We start from the raw sequence: 24,125 nt of genomic DNA on the forward strand, positions 1-24,125 counted from the left end.
TCAGTTCACTCAAGAATGCAATTCCATTGCACATGCTGCAAATTCAGCATGGTCTCAGTAATATTTTGTTCAGGCTGCAAGCTTTGCGTTGGGCTTCAGGTTCAACGCAAACCCAAAACCAGATGAGATGCACTCAGCTTAGCGTAGAAACTGTGAGAATGTATATGATTTCTCTGAGTTGTCCCAGGTTCACTTGGAAGGCTCATCACTCTAAGCTGCTGTGCCTTCAGGGACCCTGCTGCAAATGTGGAAGTTGCAATGGCACATGTCATCAGGCTGGTTTCTTGTGGCTTCTGGTTTCCTTGTGAACATGTTGCAGCACTCTGCATAAATGCAGGATTAGGACTCCAGTGATGGGTCAGGTAGAACTATTAATTCATGAAGTCCATGCCAAGACAGGAACGGGTAAATTCTGAGGGCGAGGAAAGGACTGTCTTGTGGCTAAAATACAAGGCTTGAGTTAGTATTGAGCAAGTTTCTCTATCTTTGTGCCCCATGTGTACAAGGGCAATGATACTAACATACGTATAGGGTTGTCGTCATCCTGACTTGATTGCCCAAATCTGGTTCCAGGTCTTTAAGCTCTAGCCGGGAGAGGCTTGTGCTTCTGGATCCAAAAGTCCCAGGTTCAATCCCTGCAGTCCAAGCAGTGTCATTGTTATATCTACACTGGTGTTCCTATTCTTAGTACAACCACTTGGAATGCACCACAAAAACAGCCTAGTACAGACAAAGCCTGAGAGAGAGGGTTTTGGAGAGTTTGGAAAGAGAACTGGAGAAATAGTTGGAAGGAAATGAAACTTCTGGTGAAATGCATTGCCACTAGTCTGGGTGCAAGCAGACAAACTGATCTTGGCTCACAGCTTTTTCTTCAAAACACACGTATCATCATAAGTAAAAGGGGAGAGAGGAGTGCCAGGGTTCTCAGCCAGGGGTACACAGCGGTCTTCCAGGGGGTACATCAACTCATCGAGATATTTGCCTACTTTTACAGTAGGCTACATAAGAAGCACTAGCAAAGTCAATACACATTAAAATTTCATACAGATATGACTTGTTTATACTGCTCAATATACTATACACTGAAATGTAAGTATGATGTTTATATTCCAGTTGATTTATTTTAGAACTGTATGGTAAAAATGAGAAAGTCAGCAAGTTTTCAGTAATAGTGCGCTGTGCCACTTTTGTATTTTTATGTCTGATTTTGTAAGTAAGTAGTTTTTAAGTGAGGAGAAACTTGGGGGTACACAAGACCAAGCAGATTCCTGAAAGGGGTACAGTGGTCTGGGAAGGTTGAGAGCCACTGACCTAGTGGTTTATGATTTATACTTCTGTAGCACCTGGGAATCCCAGCACGCACGAGGACCCTCTTGTGTAGATGCTGTACAAGCACAGAACAGAGCCATACTAAGTAACAAGAAAAAAGAAAAGGAGGACTTGTGGCACCTTAGAGACTAACCAGTTTGTTTGAGCATGAGCTTTCGTGAGCTACAGCTCACTTCATCGGATGCATAGTGAGCTCACGAAAGCTCATGCTCAAACAAACTGGTTAGTCTCTAAGGTGCCACAAGTACTCCTTTTCTTTTTTCTTTTTACGAATACAGACTAACACGGCTGTTACTCTGGATACTAAGTAACCTCTCTCCGCCTCCCTTTATGATGACCTCTCATGAGGGTCATGAAGTTTAATCATGGTTTGTGCAGAATTTTGGAGGAAAAAAGCCACTCCCTCATCTCACTTGCTGCGATGCCTTCAAAAAACTCACCAATGGTTTTGCAGTTGGCGTGCTGTGACTGTAACTCATCCTGCTGACCAGTTTTGTCTCATTGCTGCCTTGTGCTTCCTAGGCTGTTTGTCACAAACCTGTTGTCTCTTGCCTTATATTTGGATTGGAAGCTCTGTGGGGGCAGGGGCTGTCTTTTTGTTCTGTGTTTGTACAGCACCTAGCGCCATAGGGTCCTGGTCCATGGTTGGAGATCCTAGGTGTTACGGTAATACAGATGAATAATGATGATTATAATGAAGGTGACACAGACGTGTGCAGGTTGGTGATATTGGTCATGTACAAAGCTTTAGGGTCTGAGCGTAGCCATATGTGGGAGGATGCTAAACGTTGCGTCCTATGGAAAAAAGATGTGTAACTGAGCTCACTTGGGCCATTTGAGGTTTGGACTCAGCAGTGGAGCCTGAGCTTTTAGTGTTTGAGCTAAAGGACTAGTTCCGCTAGATTCATGGGTAACTGAGTGAAATTTAGGGGCCTGTTCTCCCCTGTATATTGTATATTGTAACTGTAACAAGGATGTCAGCCTAGATGATCTAATGGTTCCTTCTGGCCTTAATGTATGTCTTAGCAGCTATAGTAGACTCCTCTCCTCTTATGTGGCCGTGGTACTAGAGTGGCACAAAGACCTGTCCTTTCCTAGCGTGGGCTACGCATGCAGGAGTTTGGCCGTCCTGCATATTTGCCAGGCTATGTAGTTTTGGTGTGTGTGTGTGTGTGACGCAGTCCCGTGGTAAGACTGCTATATGAAGATGCATTAATTCCCTAATTCCAAGTAGTCCGGGTCACCTCTGCTCGCAGGTGCTGGGAGAGATGGAATTGTGGAGCTCAGCAATTAGGGATAAACAAAGAGGTAATTTGTGAGGTTCCACTCTCCATCAGGAGATCCAAACAGTGGCTTTTAAACTCCTTCCTGAGATTGAAAATGGGGGTGTTTGGGAGGTGGGGGAAGATGGAAAGGAGGAGCTATTTGCAGGTGGAGGAGAGAATATAGCTTGCCTCACATGGCTTGAGACCTTTTTCCTGTGAGGGGAACTCATTCACATTGCAAATGGGCTCTTCCCCCAGGGAAATCCTGGACTTTCATTAATGAAACTTGGGTATCCAGCTGCACTCCAGCTGTTGATTCCAGGAGGCTCAGGAGCCATTTATTCTGGTGGTATTTTGAAGAGCTAGAGTGGGCGGGGGGGAGGAGGGGGACTGATTGAATTTCTGCAGCAGCTACTGTTTTTCTGACTTCAAGGAGATGGGAAGGGCATGGAGACCCACACCTTAATGGAGGTATAGTCCTGTATTGGTTGAGTGTGGCTCAGCTCATCTCATGGCTGTGCCAGCACAGACAGCTGTTCAGAAGCTGCAGGGATGGGAGGTATCAGGAAAAATATAAAGAAGAGTTGTAATTTGGAAGTGTACTTGGTCAGATGGTTCGTCTGACTTCCCCTTCATCGACTGAGTTCTCTGCTACAAACCCTTTTCTGGGTTAGCTTGTGTGCTTCTGCTCTTCATAACTGCCAGGGTGTCCTACCAGGGGAAAGGTGATCTCTTAAGTAACCAGGGCCCTCAAACCTTTACGGTTTTACAGGCCAAACCCAGCCAGTTAAAGTTCTCTGGGAAATCAGTTATCAGGCAGTCCGGATCATGGAGCATCGGTATGTTGCACTCCCTATGCGAGACCCATGCAGTTCGTACTAGCTGAAATTTCTAAAATGGTTTAAAGGTTCATCTCCATGGGGAGCATGCTGTAGAAATCCGGCCCGAGGTGACACAGGCCAAGATAACAGCAGTAAGGGCCTGCCCCTGCTAGAAAATAGCAAAGTGTTAAAATCACTCTTAGCAGCCCCCGGTATGTAGATGTACAGAAGCAGCTGGGGATCCAGCAAGAGATTCGGGTTGCTAAGCTGCGTAATGAATGGTGGGCAGACACTCCCAGTCAAGGATGTGGATTGTTGTCTCCTCCATTTCTTCTGGGTTGTTTTTACTGTTATAAGCAATATCTCTGTCTCCTCTGGATTAAGACAGCCAGCTCTCTCTCAGCCATGTCCCGTTCTCCATTAGACACCAGGAAAGTCATGCCACTGCACATTGTAAGAGATGGAAACCTAGAACTGGGCATCCTCATTATACTGAAGGATATCCACATTTCAGACCAGGTCTGCTCGCTAGCAGCCCCCTATGCACACTGAACAGGAAGGGCAGCAACAGAATTTTATGGACCCCCTACACAAGAGAGCCCTCCATCAACTGCCCAATGCTATCGTCTGGGATCTCCCAGGAAGAAAAGAAAAGAGCAGTTCCATTATTATTGATTATTTTGGTATTACAGTCCAATCACAGACCTGACCCCATTATTCTAGGCATTGTACAAACACAGAACAAAAAGATCACCCCTTCGTCGAGGAGCTTACGGTCTAAGCAGAAATCCATGGGCTGCTGCTTACGTCCTTCAGTAGTCAATAATATTGAGAGGAGGTGAAAGAACCCGATATTCCTCCATTGCTGTAAAAAGGTCATCATCCAGTGGAGCTGCTGCTTGACAATGTGAAAGGTTATTTATAAAAGTTGATATTGGCCAATAACAGTTGGTTCTTCTTCGAGTGCTTGCTCATGTCCGTTCCAAGTAGGTGTGTGTGCACCGCATGCAGTCGTCAGAAGGTTTTTCCCCTAGCGGTACCTGCCGGGTTGGCTGTGGAGTCCCCTGGAGTCGCACCTTCTTGGCGGTATATATAGGTCCCTGCCGACCACCACCTCTTCAGTTCCTTCTTACCGCCTGTGACGGTCGTTGGAGATGCTGCTTCTCTCCCTTGCTACGGCAAGTGATCCCCTTGTGGATTTTTCCTATTTGAACCTGTAAATAGTTTTTACTTAATTGGTTAGTGTTTCAGTATTTTATAGTTAGATACGTTTCTGTTGCGGTTTTCCCCCACCACGATCTGTTGCTCCCGGGGACCAGGGCATGCCTTCGTCTCAAGGCTTCAAACCATGTGGTTCCTGCCAGAAGCCTATGCCCAGGGGAGACCCTCACGACTCCTGCTTAAAGTGCTTCGGAGAAGCCCACCAGACTAACAAGTGTAAAATCTGTAGAGGCTTCTGCCCAAGAACCAAGAAGGAGAGGGACTTTAGGTTAAAACTTCTCCTCAAAGAGTCAGCTCTCTGTCCCCAGCCGGCACAGCCCATGTCAGGCCCAAAGCCCAGCACTTCGGTGCAGTGCACACCGGCCTCAGTAAGGGAGGCTGCGGCGCCAACAAAGGACTCGGGGTCTAGAGACCCGCGGCATCGCCACTCTCCGGCACTGAAGACGAGCTCTGCGGCTTCCTGGCACTGCTCTCGCTCACCGGTGCTGCACAAGAAGCAGAAGAGAGCCGAGAGGGGGCATTCGCCCACAGTTAGAGCAGTGGAGTGCGAATGTGCCCATGGAGTGCGTCCTGTGCCGGGACACCCAGCCCCTGCTCCGGCAAAACTGGCACCCTTGACTCTGTCCTAGCAGGGAGGTCTGTCGAGTCTGGTCCTGTTGGACTCCCCTGCGCAGGAGAGCCAGATGGGGGAGCTGGGTCTTCCATCCACCCCGGACACGTTTGTGGCCTTTGGATCCTGTAGCAGCAGCATCCAGGTTAAACAGCGGCCCCTGTATAGTTCCTTTATTTGGAATAGGGTTTTCAGTTTGTTTTGTTAGTTTGTTTTTCATACATCTGAAAGAGCTGGAGAGTTTATAGTGGGTAAAAGTTGTTGGTTGTTCTCTCCAGTCCCAGCGACGTGCCAGACACATTGGTTCGCTGGAACCAGTCCAAATTCCTGTTGGCGCCTTTAATTGGGAAACAGGGACTGGGATAAACAGGAGACTCCAGAGCTGTAAATAGGTCAAGTGGCCACATGACACCATCTCTGCTCTCCACGAATGCACCCGAGGATGCGGCGTTGACCAGGGAGAGCCATTTTAAGAAGCTTTTCCTCCCCCTGTCCCCCAAGCCTAAATATATTGCCACCTCTGCTTCCACTAATCAAACCATTAGTAAAAACTTTCCGCGGAGGAGTCTGCCTTTTCCCCAGTCTGCTTGCCATGCATCCACTTAAACTGAGAGGACCTCTGCTGGAAAGGAGGAAATCGGCTGGAAAATGGAAGCTGGATAAGCCAAAGAGAAGCAGACTGCAGCACTGTTGGTGCAGAGGGAAGCCGTGCTCCTCCTAGAGGTGCTGAGATGAAATGTCTTACATCACGCACAAAAATGTTGTGTACTAGAAATAGTCCAGGGAATGACTGCCGCCTCCTGTTTTGTAACACTTCCAGCGCCGCAAACAGTCATACCCAGAAAGCTGGGACTGCTCCTGACCTTACACTTCCTGCTGGCAGAGGGTGGAATAAGTAAGCAAACACGAAGTACATTGGAGCGTACTGTTCTAGCTTCCCAGGGAAAATGTATTCTAGTTCTTTACCCGGGCCTTTTATCATTACCTCTCTAGATATCTCTGGTTAACTGCAGCTTCTGTATTAGTGATCGTATTGTACGTTATGTTTGGTAGAGCTCATCAGAAAATAGAAAGTATTTTCCTGGAATAAATGTTCAGTTTTATTTTCAAAGTGCGGTTTAGTTGTTTCGAAAACCAAAAATTTGTACAGGAAAATGCCAAATTGCTTATGGGGCCATTGAAACTTCAGCAAGTCACATTGTGCCAATACAGTGTTCTTCTAGCAACTCTCTAAGCTGCTGGTGGTTTTTGTTAACCGACTTGATAATGCTGGTTATGAGCCACTTCTCCCTGTTTGGCATCACGGCCGAGTGAAATGTTCTGATTGATCAAAGTGCCTTGGACTTAGCTTTCTTAGTCTCCTAGTTTTTATGAAATAAAGGTTGGACTAATGAGTTTCTGATTCACTCAAGGGAAGGGTGTAAATAACTCCCACATTTGTGAATAATCGCTCTTGCAGTCAGATGAAGTTAGTAACTTGGGGTCATGGTGTGAAATTCTCGTGTGTGTAATCTGTAGTATCCACATGAATGGTATGAAATGCAAACCTGTTATTAGACGGCATGTTGTTTGAATCAGACTGTCACTAAATCATGAGACTATTAAACTGGATATAGTTATTTGCTTTAATGTAGCCCCTCAAGTAGCTTTTTCGGACGAGTTAATCCTTGGTGTACGAGAGCCTGAAACAGCATTTGGGGATCTTCAGACAAATTTCACTTGAAAAATGTGCTGAATGCACCACAGACCACTAAAAATACAGACATGGTTGTTCCTTATTGTCACAGGCCAAGACGTGAGTGGTCAGGCCTAGTGGCAGTCAGTCAGAGCCAGAGTCAGGAACCAGGAGCTGAGTCAAGAACCAGGAGGAGGGGTGGGACAGAGTGAAGGCAGGGCTGGAGCACGGCTGGAGATGAGGCAGATGTAAGAGAGACTGCAGCTGCAGATGAGTGCACTGAACAGCTGCTGGCTGAGTGCTACTGCTGGGCTTAAAAGCAGTCCTGGCAATGCTGCTTAGCCAATTAGGGGTTTCAGCTGTGGTTAACTAGCTGATCCCAGGTCTAGCTGCAGGCTGTCATTCCTGACACTGATTATATGTATTATGGTAGCACCTAGGAGCCACAGGAATGGACCCGGACTGCATTGTGCTATGCCCTGCACAAGCACAGTTCCAAGAAACGGTCCCTGCCCCAAGGAACTTAGGAAGGGAGATGGCTGGTCATTTCTCACTTGTGTTTTTCCTTCATTTAAAGGTAACAAATCTTTCCACCTCTTACGGGCTGACAGTCGTGTTTATTACACTCCATCTTCTCCATCTCTGATGCAAAGTTATAGAACTTTCCTTCCTGATCTCATTATAACAATCAAAACCCACATCTCCCAAGGAAAACATTAGGAGAGTGAAGCGCATATTTTAGGTGCGGCTGGTGGTACCGCCTATTAGAAAGGTTGCCAGACGTTTCCCATTGTAAGACCCTGTTTCGGTTGCTTACAACTTTGTCAGACCTTCACAGTCAGGGCTGAAATTTTCCATGCTAGACGTTTGAACTAGGGGTGGGGGGTAAAATTTCAGTCAAAATGGTTCAGCCATTTCTGAGAACAAGGCTAAGGGAAAAATATGTTGTTTTCCCCATGTTAAAAAATTCTAGCAACCATTGAAAAACAACCATCCAACCCTCTGGTGCCCCCACGTTCAGGAGAAGGAGTGGCCTTTACATCAGGAATGTGGCATTTCCTAACTTTTGAGTGCTTGACTTTGCAATCTTCATAATGTTCTTTTTAACATATCTATGTGTGTGTGTTCAAGTGTGCAATAATGTCTAAATATGTTGAGAATTAAGATTTCACTGCTTGCTGGGGAAGGGCGGAGTTGGAATGAAAATTTCAATTTTCTGTGCTACTTTAAAAAGAAAAAAGAAAAGGAGTACTTGTGGCACCTTAGAGACTGCTAGTCTCTAAGGTGCCACAAGTACCCCTGTACTCCTTTTCTTTTTGCGAATACAGACTAACACGGCTGCTACTCTGAAACCTTTAAAAAGAAAGTATTTAAAGCACAGTGGCACTCATTTAAAGTTGTTATGGTGTTAAGGGGTGTGGTGCCAGGAATAAAAGTGGAAGATGTAAAGAGATAGGGGAGTGTCTGTGTCCCTCTGTGCGCAAACACATATTATATAAAACTGAAATGTACATTCCACCAGGACCCCTGAAAAACCTATAGTCTCATTTGCAAACAGTGCTGGTTCTAACACGTGCTTTCTCTCTAACTAATGCTTTAAAAATTCCTAATGAGCCACTGGGTGAGATATAACCACTGACCTGCCGAGTGCCGCCTGTGTATGACTATATGCCTTTATGGTCCCATTTGTGAAACTGGAGTGCCCACCGCTGTGCAGAAATGTGATTCCTAGGACTGCGTTGCTTGAACAGCAAAAGGGGCCTTTCACACCATTACTTTCATGGCTCACACTCGAGATGCCATCTCCTAGAATTGATGGTGATGCATGCTGTCTTGACTGTTGCCATTAGAAGAGAAGCGAGAGTGACAGATGACCAAATAGCCAGAATTAATTTTTGTGGTTAGCTTTAATGGAAAAAATTGCAGAACCTGCCAGGTTGTGTAAGAATTGATGCATAGGAGTGGAATACAGAAATTTTTTCCAAGAACAAGGCACTAATGAAATCAGAATTAGAGCAGGACTGACAGGGGATAAGGAGATTTTTAGTTGATCAAAGTCGTTGAGGGTTTTTTGTTTTCCTTCCTCTTTCCTTCATGCACTGACACGTTCATTCTTTGGATATAATCATTTTGTTTTCTAGCCCTAGACCAAATTAAGTCCTTTTATCCATTCGAGCTATTGTGTTTGGGTAAAAAGAAAAGGAGTACTAAGTGGCACCTTAGAGACTAACCAGTTTATTTGAGCATAAGCTTTCGTGAGCTACAACTCACTTCATCGGATGCATAGTCACTCACTGGAGGAGCTAAATATGGCACTCAACTCAAACTGAAGCCAGGGACTTTTCTGCCTAGCAACCGATTTGCATCACGTTGGTGCCTGGTGCCAACTGTGTTCGTGTATAGTTTGTCTGGCAAGTGAAATGTCTTCGGTGACCAATTATTAAGCTAGAGGCAGTGGACATTAAAAATAAAGAATGGAGGAGAGCTTTGCATCCCCCAAAAGGTTACTGTGTGAACTGTAAAATCCTTGAGGTACTTAATCCGCTGTTAGACATTTCACAGCTGCCTCTGTGGGATCCCTGTGAGGAAACTGGCCGATAGGATGATTTTGCTTTTCTTTCCCTGCTTTTCTCTCTCTGCTACACTACATCATCCAGGAATAGCAGTTTCCTGAATGGTAAAGGCTAGCTCAGAGTCCCAGCTGTGAACATCCTTCTATGTACAGTATAGAAGCATTTCTTCACTTCCCTTGCCCCGTAAAACCTTTTGCATCCCTTTTCTGGCAGGGGGAGAAGAAAGCTGCTTCATTTCCTAGGTCAAAGTAGTAATTGGTTTTTTCCCTCCTGTTGTGCATTTTTCCCAATTGTACCACGTTGCAACATCCAGCAACCTAACAGGCCTTTCTCAATATAGGTCTTATCCAACACCTATTGAAGCCAATGGAAAGACTGCTGGGTGCTGAATCAGGCCTTAGAACCAAAGATAATCCCTCACTTCATTATGAGCCAGGATTTAAAACGGCAGAAGGATGAAAATCTTTTTTTTTTTTTTTTTTTTTAAAGAGCCATTTTATTGACATCTTCAAAAAAAAAATTGTGCTTTCAATTAAAATCCATGGGAGTGGTCCACATTTTGTGTCTTGCAATTATTAAAGCTTTTCTTAAAGCTCCAGCTACTGGAGTTACAACGTTGCATGAGAATCTCAGCATTCGTGGTTTAAAAAGTAGGTTTCTAGCCCTTGTGATTGCAGAGAGAAGCTTGAAAACATGGTGCAATGGTACCCTAAAGGCTCGAAAAACAGAAGGCATTTAAAAAGGACACAAAATTTATTTTAAAAAACTCATGATTTTGGAGGGCCAGACTCATGATTTTTGAAGTTTTAGAGTCAGCAGTACTGCAAATAAACATTCATCCATAGAATGAGGAATCAGTTGAGCAGTCATTTACTATTGGGTAATATCATATAGCATATGCAGTTCATCGCTGTAATAAAAAGTATTCATACACTGAATTAAGATTGGACTCTCACTGCTTGTGCTTATGAGATGAGCCAATGTATTAACGCAAATAAACAATTTATAAAATAAACAAAGCATCTGTGCGTCTCTCCCTTCATCAGTACAAATCTGTCACACGTACATTTTCATCAGTAACTAAACATGAGTCCTTAAATGGGTATCTAATTGAAGAAAGATTGAAACCAATGTCATATAAAACAGCCCACAATTTACCCTTTCTAACAAAGGGAACATTTTCCTATGTGGCTGTACCAAAAACAGCACTCATCCAATTTTCTGTGTAAGCAGATGATATGCACAAAACTAGTTATTTTCCAACGACCACTGTGGGCCCTTAATTGTAACCCTTTTGTAGAATGTTTGGAACAATGTACATCTTAAAGATAGGAAGAAAAATTGATGCATTTTTATATTATTCCACTTTCTAATTATATTTTGTATGTGTATAGTGGCTTTGCTGGAGGGACAGTAGTGTACAGGTGTTTTCCAAACATTAAGTAAGCCTTGCACTTTCTCTTCGGGGTAGGCAACAATTTATTATGCCTATTTTCCATGATGGGGGGCTGGGAATTAAAGTACAGAAAGATTGACTTGGTCACAAAGGCCAAGGTCACAAAGGAACTCCATGGCAGTGTTAGGAAGAACTTTGGTGTCTGTGTCATGAACTGCAATAACTTATTTCCTGCCAATGAATTCTCTAAAGTAATTGTCATGGTTGTCTGAAGTTGTCCCAAACATATTTCAGAAGAGTATCATTCCATCTAAGAATAAGTGCTACAAGAAGAATTAATTTTCACTCATGCTTCTATGCCAGTCCATCAAAGTTGGTGGTAAATTATTCATTTTTTGTCTCTGTGTGGCCAGTCTCTGGTGTTCCTAAAGCATCCTGCTGAGGGGAAATCAGGTATTCTGTGTTGAATCTGTCTGTACTCAGTGGCAGTTGCAGATTTCAGAAGATCTGGTGAGCGTTAGAGTAAAGAGACATAGGAGTCTGTTATACCAGAACAAAACATAGCTACATCTAGTCCTATATCCTGACCACAACAGTGGGCCATAACTGGTGCTTCAAAGGGAGATGGAAACTGGTGCTGAGTGTTCTGCTGAATGACCATGTGGGTGGTGAGTTCTTGAAAGCATGTTATTTTCCACACCAGTTTACTTAACATGAAGTAATGTTAAGTAAAGTTCATGATGACGTGAACCCTTTGGCTCATCCACGCGTGCCAACAGTGGGTTAGACAGTGAGGTTTGTTTAATGGGGACATGGGCCGCTGAACTGAAAGACTGCACCTTTCCCAGAAAGCGTGCCCTTCCCTGCAAACCATTACACTACACAAACCTCCTCACACAATTCAAACCAGATCTGAACCTTATTGGGAGCTTCATTTAAAAACCATCCACCCACTCCCAAACTTTTCTAAAAATTATTGATAATTGTCACATTCCTTACTCATCCTTGTTCCAGTCGGTAATGGTAAGGTCATGGTTTTGATTAGAAGTGGGAACCATGGGACATCTGGTCGGAGCAAGGGAAATATGATTATGAAATTTCCATGCCAGTTCTGCGAACTTGGAGGTAGCATCTGAATTCCTAGGTGTTTTTCCTGTCTGCGCTTGCCAGGCATTCACTAGTGAGATGATGGTGCTCAGCTCTATGCAAAGCTTTGCAGGTCACCATTTGGGGTTTCTCCATTCTTGTTCCTGTGCGGGGAGAGGCATTTGTAGGCATGGTTGGTTGCTGACTTTCCACTGGTGGTGAAACATCAGCACTGCTTACTTTCCTTTTCATTTCTTAGCTTATTCTGCCTCATTGCGTCTGTGTTAATGTTGCATTTGATATTTCCAGCACTCTTTGGACCTCACATTTTACAGTTCTTTGGGCAAGGCACTTCTCCTGCCTCCCCTTCCCCCCTCTCCCCCCGGGTCTTATTTGATGCTATTTAGAAGACATTGTCAAGCCTCCCATCCGTTTGTTTCATTCAAACTGGGGTTGTACTTTTACCTCTGGCTGCCTATTGGAAACAGTGTCCAGCAGTGGTAATTTAGTCACTTTCCGTACTCATTTTTTAAATGTTAATTGAATTACGAGATGCAAGGTTACCTGGGCAAAGAAAATGACTATAAGGCATGCTTCACAGGGTTTGTTAAACCCAATTAAACTAACATCATAATCGCTTCACAGTCATTACAAACATAAATGGCAAATGAGCCTTTTTCACCCTCGAGGAAAAGGTTGTTGGGGGATAAAAAGATGGATCTTCCCCACTGCAGCTCTCTGGTTCACCTTCCCTGGCTACTTGCAATATGCTTTTCAGATTCATTTCACAGAACTCAAAGCTCTCCGATCCGCAGAGCTTAGGACCAAAAGGGACCACCAGATTCTCTAGTGTGATCCCCTGTATATCACAGACCACCAGCGCCACTCAGCACCTGCACGTTAAACCCAGCAACTGAAATTAGACCAACGTGTTACAGCCTCAGGGATCCCAGTCCCAAAGCATGTGTCTGGCCTGGCTCAGCTCTGTCCCAGCAAGCCTCTGAGCCGGTCAGTGCGAGATGCATGGCATGGTTGCTTTTTGGACCAAGTGTTTGCATAGTACTGGAGACTTTGGGAAAGAGGTGACTTGTCCATGGCTTAGTGAGATCCAGGGGGATGATGCTGCTTTAATGGCTTGGTGATGTCGGAGCAGAGCTGTGAATATGCATGACATGCAGGTGGCCTTAGTGTGAGCTTGTCTGCTTTGCGCTGCCAAGAGGTAAATACATGTCCTAGAAGGAGCGCTTTATATCTGGAGAGAGGAGCTGGGTTGGGAATAGAGGAAGAAAATGCATCAGGGACTTATTCAGTCAGCCTGGGTAATTTAGGGACCTGGTTTCTACCTGTCTATTGATGTAGTGTTGGGGTTTGTTTTGTTTTGCTCTGTGATGCAACGTGCTGTCGGATCAGAAAACAAGCTTGGATACATGGCTGAAATAATTTCCCATATGCGGCTGGTGCTGGGGTCTCAAAGGTGATTGATATGCCAACTTATCTAGCTTCCCTGGTGCCTAGTTTCGAGGCTGTGCAGCCAGCCTTAAAGTCTGCTATCTCAGTAATTGGCCTATGAAGCTAAATAGCAAAACACAAGAGCAGAGCTCTCCGTGCCCTGTTTGTCCTTTGTTTGTTCAGGCTTGTTTTTTATACTGCATATAATTGTGGCTGTTCAGGGAAGCGAAGTTAACACAGTATGTGTCGATCAGCCTAGTAAAGATTTGCGAAGCTCTCCCTTTCTTCTCACGGTGGTACTGTGTATTAATTGTATTACAAAAAGAAAAGGAGTACTTGTGGCACCTTAGAAACTAACAAATTTATTTGAGCATAAGCTTTCGTGAGCTACAGCTCACTTCATCGGATGCATTCAGTGGCCCTTTTGTGCTAGGCGTGGTGCAAACACACAGTAAGAAACAGGCCCTGCCCCAAAAGCACATACAATCTGAAAAGAAAAGACGGACACTCAGTGGGATGGGATACCAAGGCATGGGCTGAGGGGACTTTCCAAGGTCACACCGCAAGGTCAGTAGCAGAGCTAGGAATAGTAGCGTTCCAGCCCTGTGCCAATATCCACTAGACAGTGCTGCCTCTCGTATGAGCGATTTGTCAACGATCCAAATGAAATCCATGTTTCTGCATTTTGCCAAGGACACCATAAGAAGCCTGTGAGCCTTCCCTGCTACTGTTTCTAAAAATACTGCCATTCACAGATCTGAAAATGTTGGCCAGCTGGGACTATGTCTGCTGGCCCTCTTATTTGTCGGCCATTGACAACAAAATAAATGCTTCTAAGAATTTCAAAGTAGCCTGAGAGATTTAATTGCTCAGTTCCCATTGAAATGAAGGGGAATGGAGTGTCCAAATCCTGTAGGCATCTTTGAAAATCCTGCCTTCTACTTACACATTCTGTATGGCTCTAGAGAACATGCTTGTATGCCTGTTGCTGTATCCTCTTCTCTTTGTTTGCTTCACTCACATGTTACATCTTGTCTTAAATGAAGACTGTAAGCTCTGTGGGGTAGGGCCTGTCTTTTACTACATGTCTGTGTGGTGCCTCGCACAGTGGGGCGCTTGCTTCTTTTGGGGCATCTGGGTTCTGTTGTGATGCAAATAATCTGAATCCCACATACAAACACAACTCAGCTTTGGGTCCAGGTCTGAATGTTGCAGCTGCCCCTTTTATGCCTCTGACTGCTTGAACTGAAATCCTGAATCTGAGCATTCCAGGTCTGCGGAGAAGTTCAGAACTCGGTTGCTGAATCTTTCCCTAGTCTGCTGAAGTATTAAAGGATTCTGAAAATGAATGAATAAAAAAAAACCTATTAATTGAAAAACATCACCATGAATTAAAAAACACTATTAAAGAATTTTTTAAAATGTAAAATGAGCAGACGAGAGGTAAATAAAAAGGAATAAATAGGAGAGTTCTGTGTCTGTCTTAGGTACTTATATGGCATCCATTACTGTAGTATCTGAGTGCCTCACAATCTTTAATGTATTTATCCTCACACCAACCCTATGAGGTAGGAGAGTGGTTTTCGGCCTGTGGTCCGTGGACCCCTGGGGTCTGCAGACTATGTCTAAGATTTCCAAAGAGGTCCACATCTCTGTTCAAAATATTTTTAGGGGTCTGCAAATGAAAAAAGGTTGAAAGCCACTGAAGTAGGGAAATACAATTACCCCCATTTTACAGGTGATAATAATACGTGGTTCTTATGTAGTCCTTTTCATCAGTAGATCTCAGAGCACTTTACAAAGGAGGTCACTCTCATTATATCCCCATTTCACAGATTGAGAAATGGGGCACAGCAAGTGAAGTAACTTGGCCAGGTCACCCATTAGGCCAATGGCAGAGCTGGGAATAGACCCCAGGTCTCCTGAGTCCCACTCTAGTGCTTTATCCGCTAGGCTACACTGAGGTAGGAAAAAAAGCTACACTGTTCACCTGCCCAGGAACACACAGGAAGTCTGCGATAGAACAGAGAGTTGGACCCAGATTTCCTAGTTTCTGGACTAGTATCCAAACCACTGGATCATCCTTCCCCTCTAGTTAGGGGTAGTTATGTATAGAAAGAACTCTAGACGGCTGCAAAAAAACAAGGGAAAGAGAAATTACCTGGAAGAGATCAGAGAGAGAACCCAGTAATATTATAGGGAATTGATGCCACCTTTTATGTTGTAGCATCAGTGCTGCATCCCACCAATGCTCTAGCATATGTCTTAGACTCGTAATAAACTTTCTCCACATCATTCCATATGGATTCAGAAATGGAAATGGATCTGGTGGTCACATAGTGACCTAGGTTTCTCTGGCGCTGAAATTTGTCTGTTTTCTCTCCATCTCTTTTCAGAGCTCCCTTCATCAGAACACTTGAGTGTGGCAGATGCTACGTGGCTGGCTCTCAATGTGGTTTCAGGCGGAGGCAGCTTCTCCAGCTCCCAGCCCATCGGGGTGACCAAGATTGCCAAGTCAGTAATAGCGCCGCTGGCTGACCAAAACATTTCTGTATTCATGCTGTCCACCTATCAGACTGACTTCATCCTGGTAAGACCAAATAAGATGGCCAGGGCTGCTTGTGATTCCGTGTTCCCTAGCAGAATTTGCTGGAATGGGGGCAGAGGAGAGGTTCCAACTACACCATTTTAAAAAAGAAAAAGGCAGGGGGGTGGGTAGCAAGCATTAAATACTTGAAGTAATGCTGCACTGGGGGTTCACCACTTTATTGCTGGCAACGTCCTTGGACACTTACAACCTGATGTGAATGCCACTGAAGTTGATAGGAATCTTTCTGTTGATTCCAGAATCAGGCCCACCAATAGTTGGACTGAGGCCACCAAATTCATTAACCCAATACCCGCTGGATTGCGACAACCTCCAGGCCTTGTTGTTCCAAGCGTGTGTTGTGTATATGTTTCCCTGTGGCTCAGCAGTGCATAAGGACACATGTGATCTGATCCATTGTCCAATTCAGACAGTGGGGTAGTGGGTGCATCGTCACACGCCCATCTCTGTCACTGTCCTCAGATACGTGAGCGGGACCTGCCCTTCGTGATGCATACGCTGGCTGCTGAGTTCACCATCCTCAGGGTCGTGAATGGGGAGACGGTGGCTGCCGACGACTTCGGGATAACGAATGGGTTTGTCAAGCCAAAATTGGGTAAGGACCTGCATGGGCCCTGCTGATCGGTGCTTTTGCAGAGGAGTCAACATTTAACCTACATTAAATGTTCCGTGTGCTTCATATACTAAATAGATTGGATATGAATTAGCAGATTCTCACCCTAAGAGATTATTCAAGCAGGCTGCAGATTCTGAAGGGATAAGCTGCACTTGCTTTACAGCTTGAAATCCCCTGGTCTTTCATACAGTCTAGAAATCCCTTTAGCCTGCGTCCAGCACTTTCCCCAGTTCAGTCTTTGTTCCTCAGGTGTTTCCAGGAGTCTTCTTGTGTGGGGAATGAAGAACAACAGAGGATGTCACTCCTTGCCTTATATAGCTTTAGCATATGGCAGGAACCCCTTGTTTTAAAACTTGGTTCCCAGACCGGTTTGTGGAAAAATACTGACATCCCAAGATGGAGTCCAGAGACATGTGGCCTGGTCATAGGACCTTGCATACCTCGCTGAGTCATAGCAGCCATTACTAACTGGCTGTCTAGAACTTCCCGGGAAGGTTAAGTTCTTCCAGGGTCATTGTCTTTGCTGATGGGCCATCAGCACTATCTGGCTTCTTCATTGTTGTACTAGAAAGGGTAATTGTGGGTGTCCCCCGGAGTAAGCATGATTGAAGTACAGATACATCATCAATATTCCTAACTTTAGATACAAAAATGATACACGCATACAAATAGGATAATCATATTCAGCAAATCATAACTTTTCCAATGACACCTCACATGACCCGTCTTGTGCAAAATGCATCCTAATTATGCCATAATCATATCATCATAGTGTCACTGTGATGAATATGGGGTGCAGTGTCACACCATCTGTGTCCCCCAAAATGGCATTTTTCATTTTCATCATGAGAATGTTTTAGTGTGGTCTCCTATTTTCTTGGAGTTTGTGTTCCAAGGCCTGTGAATACTCATCAGTCAAATGCCATCTGCGCCCCTGTATTACGAAAGATCAGAGGAAAAACCTTTTTTTTTTTTTTTTAAAGTAGTTAAGGACATTGAGGTCAATGGTAATTGGACAAAAATAACATGGTTTTACAAAAGGTAGATCGTGCCAAACCAACCTGATCTCCTTCTTTGAGAAGGTAACAGATTTTTTAGACAAAGGAAACGCAGTGGATCCAGTTTACCTCGGTTTCAGTAAGGCATTTGATACGGTTCCACATGGGGAATTATTGGCTAAATTGGAAAAGATGGGGATCAGTATGAAAATTGAAAGGTGCATAAGGAACTGGTTAAATGGGAGACTACAGTGGGACATACTGAAAGGTGAACTATCAGGCTGGTGGGAGGTTACTAGTGGAGTTCCTCAGGGATCGGTTTTGGGACCAATCTTATTTAATCTTTTTATTACTGACCTGGGCACAAAAAGTGGGAATGTGCTAATATAGTTTGCAGATGACACAAAGCCAATACAGAGAAGGACCGGGATATCATACAAGAAGATCTGGATGACCTTGTAAACTGGAGTAATAGTAATAGGATGAAATTTAATAGTGAGAAGTGTAAGGTTATGCATTTAGGGATTAATTCCAAGAATTTTTGTTATAAGCTGGGGATGCATCAGTTGGAAGTAACAGAGGAGGAGAAGGACCTCGGAGTATTGGTTGATCACAGGATGACTATGAGCCGCCAATGTGATATGGTCGTGAAAAAAGCTAATGTGGTCTTGGGATGCATCAGGCGAGGTATTTCCAGTAGAGATAAGGAGGTGTTAGTACCTTTATACAAGGCACTGGTGAGACCTCATCTGGAATACTGTGTGCAGTTCTGGTCTCCCATGTTTAAGAAGGATGAATTCAAACTGGAATGGGTACAGAGAAGGGCTACTAGGATGATCCAAGGAATGGAAAACCTGTCTTATGAAAGTATCAGGGGGGGTATTATGAAAGGAAACTCAAGATATCCTGTTTTATGAAAGGAAACTCAAAGAGCTTTGCTTGTTTAGCCTAACCAAAAGAAGGCTGAGGGGAGATATGATTGCTCTCTATAAATATATCAGAGGGATAAATACCAGAGAGGGAGAGGAATTATTTAAGCTCGGTACCAATGTGAACACAAGAACAAATGGATATAAACTGGCCATCAGGAAGTTTAGACTTGAAATTAGACAAAGGTTTCTAACTATCAGAGTGAAGTTCTGGAACAGCCTTCCAAGGGGAGCAGTGGGGGCAAAAGACATATCTGGCTTCAAGACTAAGCTTGATAAGTTTATGGAGAGGATGGTATGATGGGATAGCCTAATTTTGGCAATTAATTGATCTTTGATGATTAGCGGTAAATATGCCCAATGACCTGTGATAGACAAAGAATGACATTCTTTCCTGGGTGTCCGGCTGGTGAGTCTTGCTCACGTGCTCAGGGTTTAGCTGATCGCCATATTTGGGGTCGGGAAAGAATTTTCCTCCAGGGCAGATTGGAAGAGGTCTGGGGTTTTCTCGCCTTCCTCTGTAGCATGGGGCACGGGTCACTTGCTGGAGGATTCTCTGCACCTTGAAGTCTTTAAACCATGATTTGAGGACTTCAGTAGCTCAGACATAGGTGAGAGGTTTGTTATAGGAGCGGGTGGGTAAGATTCTGTGGCCTGCGTTGTGCAGGAGGTCAGACTAGGCGATCATAATGGTTCCTTCTGACCTTAAAGTCTATGATTAAAGTCTAAGTTGCCATTACCTCTGCCTGCCTCTTACCTCATTTGAATCCATCTGATAGACTGTATATGCCTCAGGGCATATACTGTCCCAGTGTCTCATACAAGGGGAAGCACTTACACAGGGCTTATGTAACCCGCGCCCACTCTGTGTGGTCTGGGCCACACAGCGAGATCAGTTAGCCAAGGGTGTAGCTGAATGGGTCGTGATTCTGAGCAAATGAATGTTTATGATGTAGTGATAATATATCATCACCTAAATAGTCCCACAGCGCTAGAAAGCCTTCACTACCCATCTTGCAATTTGAGATTCCTGTAACTGTCGAAATTCACACGCTGACCAGAAGTCCCCACTTGTTTCCAATGTGCCCAGTGCTGTAGCATTTAGGCTCCATGTGTCAGTTAGGAGGAGAATGTTAATATTCCAGAGGACTTTGTCCTTCTTCCCTGCTCCCTAACCCTGGTAACCGATTACTCTCAATGGCTGTCTTCCAAGAGGAATATTGCCAGGACCTTGTTGCTGTCCCAATACTAGGGGATGCCTGACTGAAGAAAGCAGTTGTCTTTGGGCCTTAACTGTTACTCGGCTTACCCTGATTTCTAGAGGTAGTCAATGCAGCAGCCAAAGGCCTTCCACCAAGAAGACTGTGTCCTCCCCTTTCTGAGGGTCATCCTATTGACTTTACAAAGACTGGAAGTCTGGTCTATGGCACTGAGGATAACAACAGTATCTGAGGGGATGTGACCTTGATACCAACTTGGCTTTATACCTGTGTGTGTGTGTCTCTTTCAGTTCAGAGGCCTGTTATCCATCCTCTTTCAAGTCCAAGTAATATGTTCTGTGTCACCAGCCTGGATCCAGATACCCTTCCAACTGTTGCTACACTCCTAATGGATGTCATGTTTTACTCCAATGGGTACGTTTATATCAGGGACAGGGGCACACAGCACCATCTGTGCAAGCATGGCCTGAGTGTGAACATACAAATATGCATCGCTCTCTTCAAGATTGGCAGGAATCCAGGGCTGGCGTTGTGCAATATAAAATGCATCATCTATAGTGTGGGCTTCTTGAGGGTTGCAACCGTCGGTTGAGATTTTTCAAAGGCCCATGGGAGATTAGGATGCCCAGTTCCCATTAATGGATGCCTGCTTCCTATTTAGGTGGCTTTAAACATTAAAACCAGCAGGACTAACTCATGCCATGAGCTTGTGTGGGCATATTGCAGTGTAACAATATTGCATTGCTACCACCTATTAACGCCTGGCAAGCAAGGCTTGAAAGGCATCAGATTTCTCTGCCAAAAAGCGGGCCAATTCCAGGAAAAGTTGGACCTAAAAATAGAACCCTTCTTCTCAAAATGCATCTGATAAAATTAGCACATGTTTGTGGCAGGATTTCCAATACCCCTGCTGACTGGTGTTAATTCTGTTTTTGTTTTCTTTTCTTCAGAGTAAAAGACACGGTGGTGGGCAGTGAAGACTCTGGACACATTCGCTTTTTCTCCTTCTCTCTCATTGAGGGTTACATCTCCTTGGTGATGGATGTACAGACACAGCAGAGGTGAGGCCCACGACTGACTTCAGCACAGGGCTCATCTGGACCCCAAAAGACCACAAGCAAAATTTTCAGAAGCACCTATGTGACTGAGGCTCCTAACTCCCATTTTCAAAAGTGGTGAAGGCACTTGGGAGCCTGAAAGTCTCACTGAAAGTCAATGAGACTGAGGCTCTTAATTGCCGAAGTCACTTTTGAAAATGGGACTTAAGCTCTTAAGTCTCCTAGGTGCTTTGGAAAATGTTAGCCCATCGTTCACAGATTGAACCTGTGCAGACAAGAAAATCTCACGGAGTAGAATGCAGGCCGCTTTAAATGACACTGTCTTCTGACATCGCTTTCCCATGCAGTTAGTCAGTGCTGTGTCTCATTGTCATGGTAATGCACCACATCTTGCCAGTGCAGCAGCAGCTAATAACGCATTTGTCCAGCAAGCCCACAAGCTGACTTGAATAAAAATACTGTCCTGTAATATTTGTATTATTCTCCGTCTTCCAGTCCCAGATGAGAGCGCACAACTCCTTAAAGGGCTGAGGGGCTAAAGGCTGCACCAGATGTTGTATCCAGAAGCAGTCTGAGATGTTGATCATGACCTACGAGGCCGTGTATGATTTGAGTCATGACTGTCTTAGGGCCTGATTCTGCGGGGTGCTAGTTGCCTCCTGGGGAAGCTTCTTAAGCCTCCATTGACTAAAAGCCGTCTGTGCCTGGCAGGATCGAGCTCTGAAAGAGAGGAAGGATAGCTAGGGCACCAACTTGCGACTCTGGGGACCTGGGTGCAATTCCCTCCTCTGCCACAGACCTTCTGTGTGACTGTGGACAAGTCACTTCATCACTCTGTGTCTCAGTTCCCCATCTGTAAACTGGCAATAATAGCAGTTCCCTACCTCTCCAGGCATTGTGAGGATATAGACGCCTCATGGGGGCCATCTAAATACCTAAGATAGATCGAGGGCAGCTTCTCTCTCCATGTGGTTCCATGTGTCAGCTAGGGCCCTTGAACTAACAGTCCCTAGATTTGAGTATTTGGGGAGCAGAATTTTTTTCAGAAAGCCCCTTCTGTGAGTCCTCCCACATTTCTCTCTCTCACTCACACATGGCTTTCCCAATTCAGTCATGTTTACAATAGAAAACCTGAAGCCAGCTTCATTTGCCTTGTTTTGCCACATCAGTTTTTTAATCCTGCTGCTCCTTGTCCATTTCAAGCTGGGCAGGGCTATAGATAGGCTTGACAAAGTTCCATATTTTTAAAATAATTTTGACAGGTAATATCAATATTTATTTTTAAACATTTTTTTATTTGTATTAACTTAAATTTTCACAGATTGCACACAGTTATGGGATTTAAGCTTTTTTTTAATTGATTTAAACTTTCAGAGTTGCAAAAAGTGTCAGACAATAACTATTTAATGACAGTAGATGTTGAGGTTCAAAACATTAAAAGCTTCATAATCTTTAAAACCCAAATTGTCAACGTCATGTATCAAATAGTTTTACATCGGTTTGCATGTGTATGGTGAAATCGACATTTAGCAATAAAAGTTGAATCCTTCCAAGCCCAGTTATAGACCCGGAAGAGCCCTTCCATCATTTTGGTGCAAGGGGTGTTTAAATTACTACTACAGTAAAAGCTCTTTATCCGACACTTCACCAACCGGAAAGCTCTATAAACCAGCCTTTCTGATCTTCACTGAAATACCGGTTTATAGTCCGGTTGGTGCAGGGCCAGCAGAGTGTTGGGGTGCAGGAGTGGATATTGAGTGCGGGCTGTGGGAGAGAGTTTTGGTGCAGGAGGGGATGCGTGGTGCTGGATCTTGGAGCCGCTCACCTCAGGTAGCTCCCCGCAAGCAGCGACCTGTCCCGGCTGCTCCTAGCCAGAGGCACAGCAGGTGGCTCTGCGCACTGCCCCCACCCGCTCCTCCCGAGCACTAGCTCCGCAGCTCCCATTGGCTGGGAACCGCAGCCAATGGGAGCTGCGGGGGTGGTGTCTGCAGGTGGAGGCAGCACGCAGAGCCACCTGCCGCACCGCCGCTTAGGAGCAGCCAGGACAGGTCACCACTTATAGGGAGCCGCCCAAAGTGAGCACCACCCCCAGATCTGACCTCCCACACCCCAACCCCCTCCCTCTTAATTAACTGGCATTTTTCACTTACCGGCACCTCCCATTGCCCCAACATGCCAGATAAAACAGCTTTTACTGTATTTTTAATTACAGTCTTTCACCTTTTTTTTTTTTTTATAGGTTTCCTAATAATTTGTTGTTTACAAGTGCATCTGGAGAACTCTGGAAGATGGTTCGGATTGGCGGGCAGCCACTTGGCTTTGGTATGTAAACAGTCGGAGAATCAATTAAGTGCAAATATAGCCACTCACACGTAGACATGGAGGAGGAGGAGGGGAAACAATTGCATTGGCTAAGCCTGTTTTTTAGAGAGTCTTCAGCCTATTGTGGAGTTGAGAACAAGAGTCTGAAAACCAGTTCAGTTACAACTAAACCCAAGGATGAATGGTCTGATTTTCAAAAGGGCTGTGTATGCGGTATCTCTCATTGCCCCTCCGCCCTCTTCCCCCCCCCCCCGTGCCCCCGAACAGATTTAATTACTGGACTATGGCATTAGCTACATTTAGGCCCCTGCTTTCAAAAATTTTGGCCCATGAGCTTTCATGTCCGTGTGAAACAGGAAAAGGCTAGGCTGGCTCAGTCCATTTTAGAAACCCGTCAGTGAGACCAGGAGACAGATATTACTCTGACTTCCACCAGCATAAATCCAGGGCAACTGCGTGGCTTCCGTGGATTTAGTACGAAGTCTTACAAGTTTGTGAGAGCAGAATTGTGGCCCTAAATTGTGGTCCTAAATTCCCTCTTAGCTCATCCCATTTTAAAATCAGCATGGCTTTTACACAGTCTATCTGGCAGAAACCGCGTGGAGAAAGTGCCCAAGCTTTTCAGAAGTGACCTGTCACTTTGGGTGAGTTGTCTAACTTGAGACCTTTTAAAGGGGCCTGCCTTTCAGAAAATGCTGAGCACCCGCCCTTTAAAAACCTTGGTCCTTTAAAAAGTCTCAAGTTGGGCACCCAGAGATGGAGGCACCCAAGATCACTAGTCACTTTTGAAAATTTTGGCCATTTGTTTAAATAACTGGCTTTTGGTGGTGGTAATGTCAGCTTAGAGCAAGTGTTCTTGGAGCTTAGGATCAAGTAAGAAGAGTCTCTCTGAGCTACTGGAAGTTAGCTTTGATGCAGCAGAGGCTTATCCTAGGATTTCAAGTGAGTA

At 44.7% G+C, this 24,125-nt stretch overlaps 1 protein-coding gene across 1 annotated transcript in view; it reads left to right on the plus strand.

Moving 5' to 3' along the window:
* The window catches only part of CASTOR2 (cytosolic arginine sensor for mTORC1 subunit 2), a 177,347-nt gene that overhangs the window by 127,327 nt on the left and 25,895 nt on the right, over window positions 1–24,125 (plus strand). The window contains exons 3-7 of the mRNA XM_074974385.1: window positions 15,822–16,015; window positions 16,496–16,628; window positions 20,087–20,210; window positions 20,747–20,857; window positions 23,094–23,176. Coding sequence (XP_074830486.1) covers window positions 15,822–16,015; window positions 16,496–16,628; window positions 20,087–20,210; window positions 20,747–20,857; window positions 23,094–23,176 — 645 coding nt within the window. The remainder of the gene's footprint in view (window positions 1–15,821; window positions 16,016–16,495; window positions 16,629–20,086; window positions 20,211–20,746; window positions 20,858–23,093; window positions 23,177–24,125) is intronic.

The sequence above is a fragment of the Natator depressus genome, chromosome 17, assembly GCF_965152275.1.
Source record: "Natator depressus isolate rNatDep1 chromosome 17, rNatDep2.hap1, whole genome shotgun sequence".
NCBI lineage: Eukaryota > Metazoa > Chordata > Testudines > Cheloniidae > Natator > Natator depressus.